This window comes from Plectropomus leopardus, chromosome 11 (genome assembly GCF_008729295.1).
Source record: "Plectropomus leopardus isolate mb chromosome 11, YSFRI_Pleo_2.0, whole genome shotgun sequence".
NCBI lineage: Eukaryota > Metazoa > Chordata > Actinopteri > Perciformes > Serranidae > Plectropomus > Plectropomus leopardus.
The window spans coordinates 13,509,307-13,526,497 of NC_056473.1; the positions used below are offsets into that span (position 1 = coordinate 13,509,307).

A 17,191-nucleotide genomic window follows, 5' to 3' on the forward strand; every position below is an offset into this window, starting at 1 on the left:
AACAAACAAAAAAACCCCAAAACAAAACCTTAAAATATGAGACCTGATTAGAAAAAAATAGCTTTAAGAATATGAAAGATATATATTTTAAAGTTATCAATAGGGAAAATTTGTACCATCATATTAAAAATAAGTGATTTTTACGTTCAACAACAGTTCCATGTGTTGTTTTGCACATTCAAAATCATAGTACTTTATTGATCCCCAGGGGGAAAATTGTGATGCATTACAGATGTAATGCATAGAGAATTATATAAAGTAGAAATAAGAAGTATAAAAGTAAGTAAAAATATAAAAATAGGTGCATTATGCTTCAATTTCCATACCAATGTGAAAAGTATTTAGAATATAAAATATGTATAATAAGAAGTATGCAAAGTGTCTAAAAATATATGTGCCTAATGCTACATTACAATGGACAAAACTAGTAAAGGTTTAGAAATACAAAACAAATATGTCCATTACGCAACAATGTACAACACAATACATACATAAATAAAAATACGAAATATACAATATGTGCATCATATCTGAAATATAAATTCAAGAGTGGCGTTGGCTGAAATAAAATAAGGATACTGTTTACTGTTATAATATTGCTCGACCAATAATTGACTATTGCCGTTATTATTGCAGTTAAGACAATGTTTCAAAGAATTACTGACAGTATTTAATTCTCAGTCTTCCCAAAAAATAGAATACAAGCAACTTTAAAATAAAAACATCACACTTTTTTGTGTTCAGTCTTGCAGAAAGGACATTAACTGTATGATTTATTTAAAAGGATTCATGATGTGCAGTTTTAAAAATGTTCGTGTTTTTATTTTGACAGGAATGGGGGGGTGGGCGTGGCTTCATATTTCCGTGCTCTGATTGGTCGGCTCGGTGTTGCCAGTGCAGTGGTGAGAACGGGTCGTGTTGATTTCAGAAGTCATCATGGCGCTCACTTCCTCAGTCAAAGGTAAAGAGGTGTCTTCTGCTAACCTTATCTAGTTAGCTGTCGTCCGCGCAAACGCTAACCTTTGAAGACACGAATTGATTACAGAAAGGTGCCCCTTCCGATCAAATTGCTGTCGTTAGCTTTCAGCTGATATTACATCTAGTGTACCGGTGTCAAACTGTTGGGGACATCAAAGCTAACATAAGCTAGCTTGGTAATGTTTGCTACAACTCAGCAAGCGCCGTTAAATTAGCTAACGCCGCAAGGTAAAGGTGTCTTTGCTCTGCTCAGAATGACACAACTTCCCTTTCCAGCTAACCTTAAGTTGTGCGTTAATTGCCCTGTTATCTTGTCAAGCCAGTAGCACGATAAGTAGTTTGTTAGCGAGAGTGTGCTTCACGATAAGGACGAAGTGTTAGCTAGTTCTGTAGCTGTCTTCCTCACCTTGTAGTCAGGACACATGCAGAGATGATATGAGGATGTCCGCAAGCAGCATCGTCATCACCGCTTATTATATCAGCAGCTTGCTTTTACAATATGTGTGTTACAACAGTACATCAGGACAGGGATGCTTTTTGTTTCAACACATTACGGATCTGATTGAAGTTGGATCATAGGCCATCGCGCCAATGACACTGTCCGATAAAACAAATACCCAAATAATAGTGAAGCATTCAGTAAATTCTTCTAAATTGACCTTAAAGCTTCCTAACAATAATATAGGATTTTCAGCAAACCTGCCTTAGCAGTGATTCTCATCAGGATATATCCCCACAGGATCTCACGTTTTCACCAAGTGTTTATGTACTATTTCATGTAGTACACGATACTGTATTTTTTACATTCTGACTGCTGCTTTGCGTTGGGTTACAGCTTTTAGTTTTTGCATACAGTTATTTAAAACACTAGCGGACAAAAGCATCTTGGTGAGCCAGGGAAATTTGAGGTTATGTTGTTGTCATGTTCAAAACATGGGAGTGATCTGCAGTCTGCTCGTGAATTATCAGACAAAATCCCACAGGAAAGACTGAATGCATTGAGCACTTCCGCTTTGAATGTAGAAATTATTCTGCCATTTATTGTAGTTTCTAATCATTTTCCCATTATGTATGGTGCAGTGGATTCAGAATCCGATATACTTTATTTATTTCTTGAAGGGGAATTGTGGTCCCTTACAGTGGCTCTGATGTAAAGCATAGATAATTATAGAAGTACAAATTAGGAATATAGAGACAAGCTATTTAAAAATATGTGCAATATTCTAAAATGTTAACACTAACATGTTTACATTTAAAAATAGAAATATATATTTTGTGCTGAGTTAAGTGTGTAAAAAATGTGCCTTGTGCACATAACGTAATAAGTAAAACTAGTATCTAAAATAAGAAATAAAAGATATGTGTATAATGCTACAATGTACAATACAAGGAATAGGTAGGTATGAATAAGAATACAATATGTCCAGTGTCTTTTAAATATACATTTAGAAGTGGTTAAAATGCATTCAAGACTCGAAAAAACATCTCTCTGTTGAATAATTGCACTGAGTATTGCTTTAGTTGAAGTATTGCACCAGTTATAGTACAGTTAAGATAGTGTTATGAATTCAAATTAATTTAAAAATCTGAGAGCATAAATACAGTTTTTACAGGGACAGTTCACCCCTTATCAAAAATATACTGCATGTTTTTTCTCCTACCTTTTGTGCTATTCATCTATCTAGATTGTTTTGGTGTGAGTTGCCAAGTGTTTGAACTATTGGCTGTAGAGATTTCCGCCCTCTCTTGAATATAATAGAATCAGTATTTGACTACGATAAAATATTTGTTTAAAACTGGGTTATGCTTAGTTAATTTAGCTAAATTACATTATTTTGTTTTTCCCTCTTCTCTGGCAGCAGTTATGCTCTTGCTGCTCTGCCCAACCACGAGTGAACATGTTTAGAGGCATTACAGATGAGGAAGATAGGAAACCCCGAGTGTGTCATTCTTACTGGTTTATTATCAGATTTGTACGACTTACTAAACCAGTTCTGTGACTTGTGTGCAGACATCCTTTCATTGATTTTCTCTGCAGCATGCCCCCATGATGTGTTGAGTGCAGCAGGGTTGCATGATTGTTTTTAAGGACATTTTTCCTTTTTGAATTTATTCAGTAAATACATATTTAGGATGTGGAAACCAAAAGTGCATTGTGTGTTTAAAAAAATTAGTTTATGTCATCATGTTTGAGTGAGTCTAGTGTTTTTTATGCAGTTTCATAATCAGCACAAAAGTGTTGCTTTCAAAGCTAGTAACCTGAGAGACAAAGTCACAGCATGATCTCCTGCTGTGAGACCAGTGAGTAGTGCTGTGCCAAGATCCAAAAGATAACTCTATCTGTAGGGGCTCCTGCTCAACAATTGTTTAGCTTAGATCCTACACTGAGTTTTAAAGGAGAATATCAAAAGCATTGAACATTTACAGCCTTAATTTCAGCAGCATTTGTCTTTTGGCCCAAATCTACAACCTTTTGAGTTTTAAATGTCATGACCCTTTTTGGTTAAGGTAACCACATTCTGCATGAGCTTACTTTACTGCATTCAAAGTGCACAAAGAAAGAAATAAGACCAGAAAGATCATTTCATGTCTCTCTTTTCTGCATTTAAATGTGCTACAATGCACAGTCAATATTTTTTTAAATGTTACATTATCGAAGACACTGATAAATTTCAACGTTTGGCTAATCTTGAGACCAATGGCTAAGCTACTTTAAATCACATACACAGTATGGTACATAAGAAGCCAATTCTTTGCATATATGTGAACAAGATATATTTAGGCTTCCCGGCAGTTTCTTGGAGATGGTTTAAAGGGACATTTCACCCTAAAGTCAAGGATATTAATTTTTCACTTTTTACCTGAGTGCCATTCATCAGTCTAGGAACTAGATAACCTCTGCTTGTGGTACACATACCGAAAGTATCACCACACACAAGGAAGTGTGCATCTACTGCTATCTCATGTAGCAACACTAAGCTAGCTAACATGATATCTTAGCTGATGAGGGCATAAGTAATATTTACATCTTGCGCTGTCACAAACCTCTCGTCCATGAGTAGATCCACGCTACCTTCTGCACGAGGACACGGTTGGTGGGTGTAATTTGGTAGAAAGAAAATAGTTCCTACGTGTAACTGCTCACAACAAGGTCTGTGCATTCTCTTGAGTAACTGGTTGTGATTTTTGGAGAGAGACATTGTTGTTGAGTTTTGTAATGTGTAATGTAATTTTTTGTCTCTTTGAGCCCCACAAGCCCAGTGCTGTCTAGGTCCATTATATTAGAGAGAAGGCAGATGTCTCTACAGCAGATATCTCCAACACTCACACTGAAACTCACACCAAAACAATCTAGACTAACAAATATAAATACAGGTAAGAGGATAGATATGTATTTAAAATTTTGGGGTGAACTATCCCTATAAGCCTTCTCCTTACTTGAACTAACTTGTTTTGAGATTTGACCGTTTGTTTATACACTTAATATCAAAGACTCACTGGGTAAACGTTGCCAACCTGCAAAGCAGACATGCTGAGGCAAAAAAAAAAACTGGTTCAAGTTTCCAAGACTTTTAACACACAGGCTTGAATTACAGTTGTATTAATAAATGTTTGTTTTCTCTCTGCAGAGCACCCATACAGCCATCTAATTGACACTTTAAAAGATGGCAGGATCAAGTTCTTCAATCCACAGAAATTAAATGATCCAAGATATGGTGAGTTCAGACCCATTAGCATTTACGTTACTCAGATCTGCATAATGCAGAAGTCGTCCAACGATGTACAGTAAGAATCTATCAAGCTAGAACATAATAAGGTGATGTTTACTACAGGTGTGTCGTTGGAATAGCGTGTAAACACGTGTGCAAAAGTCTTGAAGAACTAAACAGCAGTCTTAAAAACATTTGTTAAGGCTGAAGGTGATTGTTGAATTCACCTTTAAGAGCTTGCTTTGGTTTATACTGTCATGGTTTTCAAAGGTTCCCAGTGCACATCCAGTTGACAGTTACGTAACAAGGACAGTAAAAAATCAGATTTAATTACACATTGTTTGCTTTGAGAAATTAAACATTTTGTTGATTGCTTCGTGTAGACAAGCTGCCTCTGTCCATCCGTGTCTTACTGGAGGCAGTGATCCGTAACTGCGATGGCTTTTACACAAAACAAGAAGACGTCCAGAACATTCAAGATTGGCAGCAGCAGCAGAATAAAGCTGAGGTGCCGTTCTCTCCAGCACGAGTCCTTCTCCAGGACTTCACGTGAGTTTCACAAGGATTTATTAAAAACAGCTGATCCACCAGGGCTCGGCTTATTAGCTCTTTTGTCTTCATGATCTTTCTTTACGTTCTTGATATAAACACATAATTCACATTGACATACTTTGAGATATACAAGTAGAATATTCATATAAATCTCTGAAGGTTAGGTTGAATTATTTTTCCTTTCCTGGTTTCCTTTGACAGTGGTATTCCTGCCATGGTGGACCTGGCAGCCATGAGAGACGCTGTGGCCAAACATGGGGTGGACCCTGGCCTGGTCAACCCTAAATGCCCCACAGACCTCATCGTAGACCACTCATTACAGATTGATTATAGCAAATGGTGGGGGTGCATGTACAGATTGACATACATTTGATTTGATAGTTTCTATTTTACTGTTGACGTGAGTGAGAACATAGACTTATTTCATAGAAAGCTGAATTAGTTTGTTAGTTTTGTCTGTATTCACTTTATAAACACTGTTATTCTTGATATGTTTTGTAATGTCACAGTTTTTCTTTTCGCCCACAGTGCCATACAGAATGCTCCAAACCCAGGTGGAGGCGAGAGCCTAAACCAGAGCCAGGGTCCTTCTCGTTCAACTCCCTCCAGACGAGGCTCACATTGTGGAGGCCAGCGGGGCTCCTGTAGTAAAGCAGCCTGCAGTGACCCTCCAGCCTCCCCAGGTCGACCGACAGCCTCTGTCCAGCAGATCGAGAACACACCTCTCCTCTGCCCTTTCCACCTGCAGCCAGTGTCAGAGTAAGTGGGACACAAAGCAGTAAAATATCACTTAATTCAGACCAAAAAAAAAAAAGATTGAAAGATAAAATGATTTCAACATTGCTCTTTTCTTAGTTTTATCTCCAAACGCTCATTAAAATTTGATGAATCATGTGGGAATCAATTGTCACTGCTTTGATTTAGTCATATTAAACACATCTGGTGAGTTGGCATATTATCACTGAGAGTTCCTCTTTACCATGTTTACTCTAGATTTGTTCTCTTTTCTGCAGAACTGAAACAGCTCTGAAGAATCAAGAAATGGAACTTATCAGAAACAAAGAGAGGCTTCAGTTCTTTAAGGTACAGCTAAGAGCATATTTCATTATGTCATATTAGGCAATTTTAAGGAGAGACTTGTCTTAAAGAAAAGTTTGACATTTTAGGACATATGTTTATTCTCTTTCTTATTGAGTTAGGTGAGAAGATCAAATCTGCTCTCCTTTTTGTATACTTATTATAAAGTTGCTGCCAGCAGTAGACTTACATAGCTCAGCAAAGTTAGCAGGCTGCTGGTTATAGCTTCATATTTAACATACAGACATAAAAGTGGTACAAGTCTTCTGATCTAACCGTGAAACTATTCCTTAAAGGATCTGTGGATGATATTCAGAACCTTAATATAACAGCAAACAACTACTTGCTATGTAAAGAAATATTGGAGCGATGGTGTTATGAGCAGAGAATGAAGTCACACCACCTTTGTGTGTGTTGTAAACCGAGCTTCTCTGTCAGCTGTGGTACGCGGTCCAGCAGCATGTTCAAATTAGCGCTTGTGAGTCCCTGCGTGTGTCTATCCAACTAGATAGCTAATCGCCGCTAGTCTGCACTGCACTCATGTGGCAGTTAGAGGAGGTTACTGCTGATAACATCATTGTGAAATCGTAGCACCCACCCTCCCGCTTCTCCCTGGTTAACACTGTTAGCTCTGTCAGCACTGTCATTAAATTTGTTGGTGCTGTTTACACCGTTAGATGCCAGCCACCATCTTACCCACCTTCATGTTGAGAACCTTGCGCAGACAATCCCAGCTCAGACTTTGAATCATAGGTAGCCTCTGAATGTTGTAAACAGCTCCTTTAATGTTTGGAAAAAGATGGAAGTTTTAACAGTATTTAAAGTAATTTCATATAAAAAGTAATAGTTTACTCAGAATTAATTGTTTAACATGTTTTTATAACACGGGGAACTGGTTTATAGCCTTTTTTTTAATACAAAAAACGTCTACATTTCATCTTTGAGGAAATGTTGTTTTTCAATGAAAAGTAAAATAACTTGGAATCTGTCCACTTAAGAGAACAGAAAACAAGACAGTATTATTACCTTGAGTGAGACACAAAGTTAAATGTTTTTCTAACTGTTGCTCTTTTCCTGTCTGTCAACCACACAGTGGTGTTCAAAAGCATTTAAGAATGTGAATGTGGTTCCTCCGGACGTTGGTGCAGTCCATCAGGTGAATTTGGAGTATCTGTCCAGAGTGGTCCAGGTCACCGACGGTTTTATTTACCCTGACAGTGTTGTGGGAACCGACTCACACACCACCATGATCAATGGCCTGGGCATCCTGGGCTGGGGTAAATCATATCTTAACTTCTTACTAGTTGTTAACATATTTGTGGGAAATTTCAGCCAGACAAGATGATTAATTTTTTCCTGTCCAACACCAGGTGTTGGGGGAATTGAGTCAGAAGCTGTGATGCTGGGCCAGCCGGTGTCTCTGACCCTTCCTCAGGTGGTGGGCTGTAAACTGGTGGGCTCCATCAACCCACTGACCACCTCCATAGACATTGTCCTAGGCATCACAAAGGTAACACCGCTCTGCTCTTAGGACTTCATTTCTTCACAAATCTTTAATTTTGACGCACATAATTGACAGTGGTTCATAAAAATTTTTAGTCTCTACTTTTAGGAAATAAAGCAGTAATATTACAGTTGGAATAATCAAAACGAAACTTAACAAGCACAAATTTATCACTGCATGAAACTATCATCTGTAAATAGGGTACAAAAATCTACATTTTGCACAGTCACTGTTGCAAGAAGCCATAATAACATTAAATCCTGCCTCTAAGTGTGTACCAATATATCTTGTGCATTGATTTTCCCAGCACTTGCGGCAAGCTGGCATTGCTGGGAAGTTTGTAGAGTTTTTTGGACCTGGTGTCTCCCAGCTATCAGCTCCTGACCGAACCACAATTGCCAACATGTGCCCAGAGTACAACGCCACTGTCAGCTTTTTTCCTGTCGACCAAGTCACACTAAAGCACTTTAAAAAGACAAGTGAGTCAGCACAAGCGATACTGTTTATTAAGAGATACGTACAATACCGGACTCTGTCAAAGCATTTTTTAGCTCTGTTGAGTGACATGTCATAATTTTCCGTCCAGATTTCACCCAGGAAAAACTTGAATTGCTGGAGTCTTACATGAAGGCTGTAAAACTTTTCCGAAGCTATGAAGACCCCTCGGAAGACCCCCAGTTCTCTGAGGTAATGTGTCAGACCTCAACATACATTCTCAGAGGATAAGCAGAGACAATAGATTGATATTTATGATTTAAAGTTCAGTTTTTTCTTTAGTTTTTAGAAGATTTTTCCATTTTGCTGGAGTTGGAACAGAGAAGAGATGGTGTATGTGCTGTTTATGTTTTCCATTAAAATAATTTAATGTAATTCCCCTCCTTTGTGTATTGGTTGGAAGTACTTTATGGTAGCCATATTTGCAAAAATGAGCAGAAGGCGCAGCAGTAAAGTAATTGTTTTTCACAATAAAGTGAAATTAAAATCATTCTTCGTCTCTGTGCAGGTGATCGAGATCAACCTAAGTTCCATAGTGCCCTATGTGAGCGGACCGAAGAGGCCTCAGGACAGAGTGGCTATCAGCAGCATGAAAGAAGACTTCCAGAGATGTCTTGATGAAAAGGCAATACACAAAAGAATAAATAATTTAACTTTTGCATTTATGTCTACTCCAGTTCCCTGACTACATGACTTACGCTGACATTGTTCATTGAGATGCTGGTGATGCTTGGTTGACATGTTTTTGTTACCTAATGGTCGAAAGTTATCTGACAGTTAATTTTCCTTGGTTTGCCTGCAGGTGGGCTTCAAAGGCTTTCACATTTCTAAAGAGAAGCAGGGCACACAGGTTCCTTTCCTGCACTGTGGTCAGGAGTATCAGCTGGCCCACGGCTCGGTAGTCATCGCTGCTGTTATCAGCTGCACCAACAACTGCAACCCATCTGTCATGCTTACTGCAGGTAAAGGGCTGAGTCACGTGATGATCAGATTCACTCTGAAGATTTTCCCTGTTATCATCTGTATGTGATATACAGATCAGTTGGTTGTTATTATCTAGCGAATGGTTGAGATTGAAATGTGTTGTGGCTGGTGTTTGAACACTCTTTTGCTACTGTTAATGTATAGTTTTCTTACACATTTCATCCCGCAGATTGTAAGATTCTCCCTTCACTTTTTATGTATCCTTCGACCATGGGTCTAATCACAGCTGCACTCTCATGTCCCATATGAAACTAACATTCTGCTTTGTGATAGTTTTCTGTGTGGCTACTTACTACAGGCACTTTTGCGTAACACAGCTTTGTTTTTTTGTTTGCAGGTCTACTGGCCAAAAAGGCTGTGGAGGCGGGGCTTGTTGTCAAGCCTTATATTCGGACCAGCCTGGCTCCTGGCAGTGGCATGGTCACTCACTACCTCAATACCAGTGGAGTCCTGCCTTATTTTAGCCAGCTGGGGTAAGCATGTGTACACAGTGACAACACCGACACACACACACACATACACAAATGCCCCTTTAACACAAGGCAATGACTTGAGGTGAACCCATACATGCAGTTTGACAACAATGTGCACTTGAATAAAGTTTAGGTCTAACATTGTTCAGCTTTGGTTTTGAAATAGTTAACATGGTAGGAGAATAGTTTATATACATATATATATATGTATATATATATATATTTGACCGTGGCTGAGTGGATAAAGCAGATGCCCCATGAATGATGGCACTGTCCATGCCATTGACTGTGTTTTCCTTCACACCACAGATTTGAGGTCATAGTTATGGCTGTGGCTACCTGTGTAGGGAACACAGCCTACCTTTACCAGAAGCTGTCGTGGACGCAATCAAACAGGTAAGATCTTCATAATGCTACATTAAGCTTTTTTATGCAGATCCATAATGAAGTTTGTGCATCTCACACCATTAAAATCTTGATGGTGAACTGTGTTTTAGGGGGACCTGGTGGCCTGCGGTGTGTTATCTGGAAACAGACACTTTGAAGCCGCCTCTGTGACTGCGTGCGTGCCAACTAGCCTGGCCTCCCCTCCTTTGGTGGTGGCTTATGCGCTTGCGGGGCCACTGTGGGAATTGACTTTGAGAAGGAGCCTCTGGGGGAGTGTAAGGAAGGATCAAGAGTCAGGAGGTCTCTTAAGCTCCACTAAAACATGAGGTACATGCAGGAATTTTAGGATTTGGTGATTAGATGTGAGTGAACATTTAGTGACTTCAGCATCTTGTGTAGACATGCATCAGGCCATAGAGCAGGTGACAATGGAGCAGGGTGATGAGTAGTTTAAGGTCTAAACCACTGTGTTAATCAATATGAATCATAATTGTGGAAATGGCTGTGTTGGTTCGTTTCATTTTTACTAAAACAAAGCTGCATTTCTAGTCAAGATTGTGCCACCAGGGCGTCCGGTGGCTGAGTGGATAAAGCAGATGCCCCATGAATGATGGCACTGTCCTTGCCATTGACTGTGTTTTCCTTCACACCACAGATTTGAGGTCATAGGTTATGGCTGTGCTACCTGTGTAGGGAACACAGCTCCGTTACCAGAAGCTGTCGTGGACGCAATCAAACAGGTAAGATCTTCATAATGCTACATTAAGCTTTTTATGCAGATCCATATGAAGTTTGTGCATCTCACACCATTAAAATCTTGATGGTGAACTGTGTTTTAGGGGGACCTGGTGGCCTGCGGTGTGTTATCTGGAAACAGACACTTTGAAGGCCGCCTCTGTGACTGCGTGCGTGCCAACTACCTGGCCTCCCCTCCTTTGGTGGTGGCTTATGCTCTTGCGGGCACTGTGGGAATTGACTTTGAGAAGGAGCCTCTGGGTAAGGAAGGCACAAGTCAGGAGGTCTCTTAAGCTCCACTAAAACCTGAGGTACATTACAGGATTTTAGGAATTTGGCTGATTACAGTGAGTGAACATTTAGTGACTCAGCATCTTGTGTAGACATGCATCAGCCATAGAGCAGGTGACAAAGGAGCAGGATGAGTAGTTTAAGGTCTAAACCACTGTGTTATCTAATATTAATCATAATTGTGAAATTAATAGAAGTTAAGTAAAATTTAGGGCTCAAACGGAGTTTTCTTTGGTATGATATTAAGCACTTCTGTCTCTTAAAGTACTACAATCAAAAGTGTTTATTAGACTGAGCAGATTTTTACAAGAGCTGTGTTTGATTATTTTTATAGTGCTAACATTTAGCTTTCCATTGTCGGTGCAGGTGAGACCTCAGAGGGGAAAGAGGTGTTCCTCCGTGATATCTGGCCGTCCAGGGAGGAGGTCCAACAGACTGAAGAGGACACAGTCATTTCCTCCATTTTTAGGGATCTTAGGAGAAGGATGGAGGTGGAGATACAACCTTTCTTTTATGTGCAACTTTTGTGTCCCTTAAATTGAGTGATTTGATGATTATGTAAATGTTTTTTGTTCCCTCTGCTCTTTATTTCCAGAAAGGGAACATGCTTTGGAACAACATTGAATGTCCAGATTCTGTGGTTTTCCCCTGGGATCATAAGTCCACATATATTCGTTCACCATCTTTCTTCAGCAAGTTGGTAAGTCGTCCTACTATTGTGGTAATCACTATTTGCTGTCTTCTGATTTCACACATTGAAGGAGGTGCAAAGATGAAAACGGGAGCAGTCTAGACAAGTGTCTCACCTGCTTGTCTTTTGTCTCAGAGTAAAGAGGTGGCACCTCCACAGTCGATTGAGAACGCTCATGTCTTACTGTTCCTCGGAAACAAAGTGACCACGGACCACATCTCGCCAGCGGGCAGCATTGCCAGGGTCAGCGCCGCTGCCAAGTACCTGCTGAGCAAACGGTAAGTTTCTTATCAGAAGGGCTGGGTGTCATTTATAAAATGATGATACCAGTTCCAATACCAGTACCCTCAAAGTGATTCCTATACAAGTCGAGAACTTCATTTGATATGTTTTTTAGAATCCGACTTATTTATTGGTTTACCCATATTATCGGCCGAAATGAGCCTCTCACAGACATATCGGAGCATATCTGCGTCAGCCTATATATTTGCTCCGATAAGAAAACTTTTTTTATAGACCATTTAATGCAGAAAATGATGCTTGGGTGGTTTTGAAATGTTTTCATTATTTAGTTTGTCCAGAAGAGTGCGCTCTGACTCCATAGTTTACACTACTCTTAGCACTCTGAGGCACGTATAGCACAGCTAGTTCACAGTGGAGCAGACGGTAGTGCAGGGTGTTTTCATGGTAAGCCTCATTGAAGTACATACAAGTTAATAAACAATGGCCTCATCATTTTGCAAACCAACAAGACAATCTAGTGTCCCAGGGTGCCAGGAGTGGAGGACTACTAATTGGCCGACTTAATCGCTATTAAGCGGCTTTTCGGACCCTCTCGGCGGCGTTATGTTTAAAAGGGTTGTCAAAAGTCTTATAATATATGTTTTGAATGTCTATAGTGTATATTGCTGGTGCACCTCCGGAGCATCTCTTTAAATTTCATTGTACTTGTATAATGACAAGAGAGACTTTCTATTCTATTCTATTATGAGGACAAGAGGAGCTCCCTGGCAGGTGTAAATGCTGAGAAGCTGCTTCTTGTTTTACAACCTGCCCCTAATTGACTGGCAGTATTAAAATAGTCAGCAATCGACTGATAGTGAACTGTGCTGATGTGAATTTAGCTATTTATTTCATTGTATTTATTCTTTATTTAAATGGTCAGCCAAGACCATACAGTACTGATGTGTATTTTATTTTTATATTATTTATTTGAATGGTCCGCGAAGACTGATGCTGAACACATGCAGTACAGATGTTTATTGTATATTTCTTTATACTATATTTTTGTTTGTGTGGAATGTTGAATAAGTAAATTGTTAAATGAAAGTTAGTCAGAATAGTTCCACATTTTATTTCAATTTACTAAAATGTTTTTGTCAGGAAAATATCAAAAGATTATACAAATCCAAAATTTGCATAGAAATATGAATCATTTCTGTTGGTCTTGTCAATGAATACATTGACTTACAAAAAATATTTGTTGAGATCCTTTTCTGCTGTAACTGAAACAATAACTCCAAACAAATTTCATTGACAAATAAATATAGAGAAGTGTAATGTGACTGACAAATTTACAGTTTCTTGTCTGAATGATCCGAAAAAAGGATCTTATTGTCGTTAGTGGTGACTGTTGCTTTTTGTTTATCACTGCACTAATGCAAATTTAACGACGTCTTGCTTTGAATCTTTTCCTTCAGTCTGACACCGCGGGAGTTTAACTCGTATGGCGCTCGCCGAGGGAACGATGCAGTAATGACCAGAGGCACGTTCGCCAGCATCAAGCTCCAAAATCGATTCATCGGCAAACCAGGCCCTAAGACTCTGCACATTCCTTCAGGCCAGACTGTTAGTGTGAATTCATTTAATTTTATAATTTGTGTAGATGTTTACGTATTGGCTAATACAAACATTAATCCTGCACAACCTGACTGTTACAATGATCAGACGTTTGAGTTGTATCATGATGTGTGTCTAACACTGTCAGTGGCTTCACGTTTTGACAAGCTGGCTTTCTTTTTACTAATAATCTAATAAGTCTGCCCTTTTTCTGTCTCTGATCAGCTTGATGTCTTTGAGGCAGCTGAGCGCTATCAAAGAGACGGTGTCCCCCTCATCATCCTGGCAGGCAAAGACTATGGCTCTGGAAACTCCAGGGACTGGGTCGCCAAAGGACCATACCTGCTGGTAAACTGCTGGACACACACACACACACACACACACACACACACACACACACACACACACACACACACACACACACCACTTTACACTGCGATACAAATAACGCTGTATATTTACATTGCAGTGGTTACACTCCACAACAAGGTGTTGACTTTCCAAGAATCTGACTTTTTAAACAGAACTATTGGAAAACCGTAGACCAACCTTTTTTTTTGCATTGGAATAGCAATTAATTTGGTCAGCCTTCTCAATTTCTCAACTACTTCATGTCTTATTTGTTGTCACTGCTCTCCTGCTTCTCTACGATCAACAGGGGGTGCGTGCTGTCATTGCTGAAAGCTTTGAGAAGCTGCACAAGAACCAGCTGGTGGGAATGGGCATAATGCCACTCCAGTTCCTGCCTGGCGAGAACGCAGACTCGCTGGAGCTCAGTGGGAAGGAGAGGTTTACCATCATCCAGCCAAACAGCCTGGGTCCGAGGCAGCAGCTCACTGTCAAGGTAGGCAGCAGGCGGTCAGCTGCGGTAACTGTCACACACAGAAACTTGTCTCGTTGTTTTGTTTGTTTGTTAATGTTTGTGTCGTTACTGAGTGAATTATCCTGGTGGAATTGAATTAAATAAATTGATATCACTATTTGTGAAGGTAGCCAGAAGTATTAAATCATTTGCACAGTACCTTTCTGGATTTGAATGTCAGTTAATCTTGCTTTCGATAACCAACACCCACAAATTAATTTTTGAGAAAAAGGCCAGAGGATAGACACCACGTTTCTGTAAAAGTGCAACCATAGGTCAGGATGGCATTGGCAGTGATAATCGCTAAATGGGTGGCAACACTAGCTTGCTTCCACCTGACCCACAAAAAGGAGCAGTGCCAACTAGATGACTAGTGTAATATTAACCTTATTAGGGCCCGAGCACCGACCGGAGACGACAGGAAAGGACACGTTTCACACTTAGATGTCGAGCTCCTAGCAGATTGACTTGATTGATCTCAGAATTGTCTCAAAAATCCTAAAGATGCTTATGATGCTTATGAAGATTGTGAGTTTTCATCAAATTGCGTTCCCATGGCGGAACAGCAAATTTCGATGTTTCGATATGACATCAAAAACTGTTGTGACTTGACCATAGATGGCCAGATTTTAACACAATTTCACAGATTTGATAGGAGACCAGGCCTGAGAACAGCTGCACTACAAATTTGAATCACAGTCATTTGGGAGAGGCTGTGTGACATCTTACACAGCTCACAAGCAGCCCAGCCAGAATCACGCAGGCTGGCTTCTTCCCTTTCTGACACCTCTCATTGGTAGAGCTCTGCTCTCACCCGGCTATAAGTCCCAGACACACATCCTATTATAAGGCAACATGACACATTTCCAGCTCCAGCTCTACATGTAGGAAATGCTATTTCACTGCTATGTGTGGTGCTCCTCTTTCACAGAAAGACAGGGCCGCATCAATTGGCGTCCTATCAGTAGGCCTGACATGGAGGTGCGAGGGCCCGTTCATGGCTACTCATAGCTTTAACTCGTTTTGTTGTTGTAAGGCATAGTTTAATTAAATTGATTATATAACTAAATTGAAGCTGTAGTTTTTTATTTTTGGCCACTAAGGAGCAGTTGAAACACAGTTTGACACATTGTTATCAAGGTTAACTTGCGAAGAGTACCTTAGCTAAAGATTTACATAGCCATCAGACGCAAAGCAACCTCGTCATCATTGTAGTTGTTTTTCTAAATAATATAATTCTAATATTGCCCCTCAGTGTAGCTCCACTTTGGACTCCACCACCTCCTGAGAAAAATAAAGTGCTCTTTAGCTGCTAAAAATGTCCTAAATCCAGTTAATAAAGGCACTTTGATGAATGGTTTAGTGAAGGAGTTGTTCTTGTGTTTCTTGCAGACTAGCCATGGAAAGTCGTTCCTCGTCATAGCACTGTTTGACACTGAGATGGACATTATCTTTTTCCGACACGGAGGTCTTCTTAGATACGTTGCTCGGACTTTGCTGTCAAACTAGCCTGCAGTTTTCCGGTCCTAAGCCTTCTGAATGTGCCCAGCGGTTATCATCATTTCACCAGTTTGTCTTCAGCATGGACAAAAAAACACTGGAGTCACATGAAGGCTGATGATTTGTCTGTTTGAGCTTGATGAACATCTCCAGACCTTTTGAGACCTGAGCTGCTTCTCCTTCACTACACGACTTTTTCTGCAGTTGCAAAAGCAGCATTTCTTCACACAAGACAGTCAAATACGAAGCGCAGGAAGACGTGGATACATTGACTCAGTAAGGAGATTGTACCTTAGACAACTTTGGAGCATAATTTTTTCTGTCTTTTACTATGTTGGAGATCATGTTTGCAGCATACTGAGGGGACGTTTCTTTCATAGTGGAGTTGAACCAAGACAAAATTAATCCTGTCTGCCTCTTTGGTCGTTTAACAAATAAAACAATAACATGGTGCTAGGTACTATGGCATGAATACATTGTTTCTTAGGGTGCAGCATATGTATTTCTACCAACATCCAAGCAAAGTCTAATTTGCAGAATTGATGTCAGTTGCCCATATTTCTTATTGGGGCCAAATACTCTTATGTAAATTAAAGTTTTGTTATTATTTCTTAAATCAAAAATTTCATTTAACAGTTGCCTCCTGATACACTCAATTTTTGTTATGTGGAAAATGTGAAATCCCTCTTGTTGCTGTAGCTTGTATTACTAAGTTACATAAAGATGGTTCCTCCTGCAACTGACAGTCCTCTGCATCACATTAAAGGTAAATTATAAATGTTTCAGCCTGAAGTATCAGTTAATATCAATCTCCCAAGGTAGCAGATGCCTCTGATCGTTTGACTGATTTTGAGCAAAAACAATGCTTTTTTAAAATACATTTATTGTTTGTGCCCAAAATAACTAAGTATTATCAAACTGCATCATTATATGTTTAAAATTGTAGGTGAGGTGAAAGGCAGTTACATTATGTATGTAACTGACATGTCCCGAAACTGGCTAAAAACTACGTATTGTAGCTTGTAGAGACCTGTTATAGTATACAAAGTGGAAACAAAGGCCAAAAAAGGCCCAAAACATCATAATTTAGCATGTTGACAAAGTGACAAAAAA

The 17,191-nt window shown here is 39.6% G+C and overlaps 1 protein-coding gene across 1 annotated transcript; it reads left to right on the forward strand.

The window, feature by feature from the left end:
* The first annotated feature begins 899 nt into the window (after positions 1 to 899).
* ireb2 (iron-responsive element binding protein 2) lies at positions 900 to 16,858 on the forward strand. Its single transcript, XM_042496781.1, has 22 exons — positions 900 to 961; positions 4,608 to 4,694; positions 5,072 to 5,237; positions 5,442 to 5,579; positions 5,769 to 5,999; positions 6,254 to 6,323; positions 7,411 to 7,594; positions 7,688 to 7,827; positions 8,129 to 8,300; positions 8,408 to 8,508; positions 8,825 to 8,941; positions 9,119 to 9,278; positions 9,638 to 9,773; positions 10,816 to 10,900; positions 11,000 to 11,156; positions 11,553 to 11,677; positions 11,782 to 11,886; positions 12,013 to 12,155; positions 13,578 to 13,725; positions 13,942 to 14,064; positions 14,375 to 14,560; positions 15,971 to 16,858. The coding sequence occupies exons 1-22, from the start codon at positions 937 to 939 to the stop codon at positions 16,085 to 16,087; spliced, it is 2,916 nt and encodes a 971-aa protein (XP_042352715.1). The 5' UTR covers positions 900 to 936; the 3' UTR covers positions 16,088 to 16,858.
* The last annotated feature ends 333 nt before the right edge of the window (positions 16,859 to 17,191 follow it).

What these genes read in the sequence shown, in the direction of transcription:
- ireb2 (XM_042496781.1), top strand. Translation starts at nt 937, where the DNA reads ATGGCGCTCACTTCCTCAGTCAAAG. An exon ending in TTGTCCTAGGCATCACAAAG is followed by an intron (nt 7,828 to 8,128) that starts GTAACACCGCTC and finishes TGATTTTCCCAG; the next exon opens with CACTTGCGGCAAGCTGGCAT. An exon ending in ATCTTAGGAGAAGGATGGAG is followed by an intron (nt 11,678 to 11,781) that starts GTGGAGATACAA and finishes CTTTATTTCCAG; the next exon opens with AAAGGGAACATGCTTTGGAA.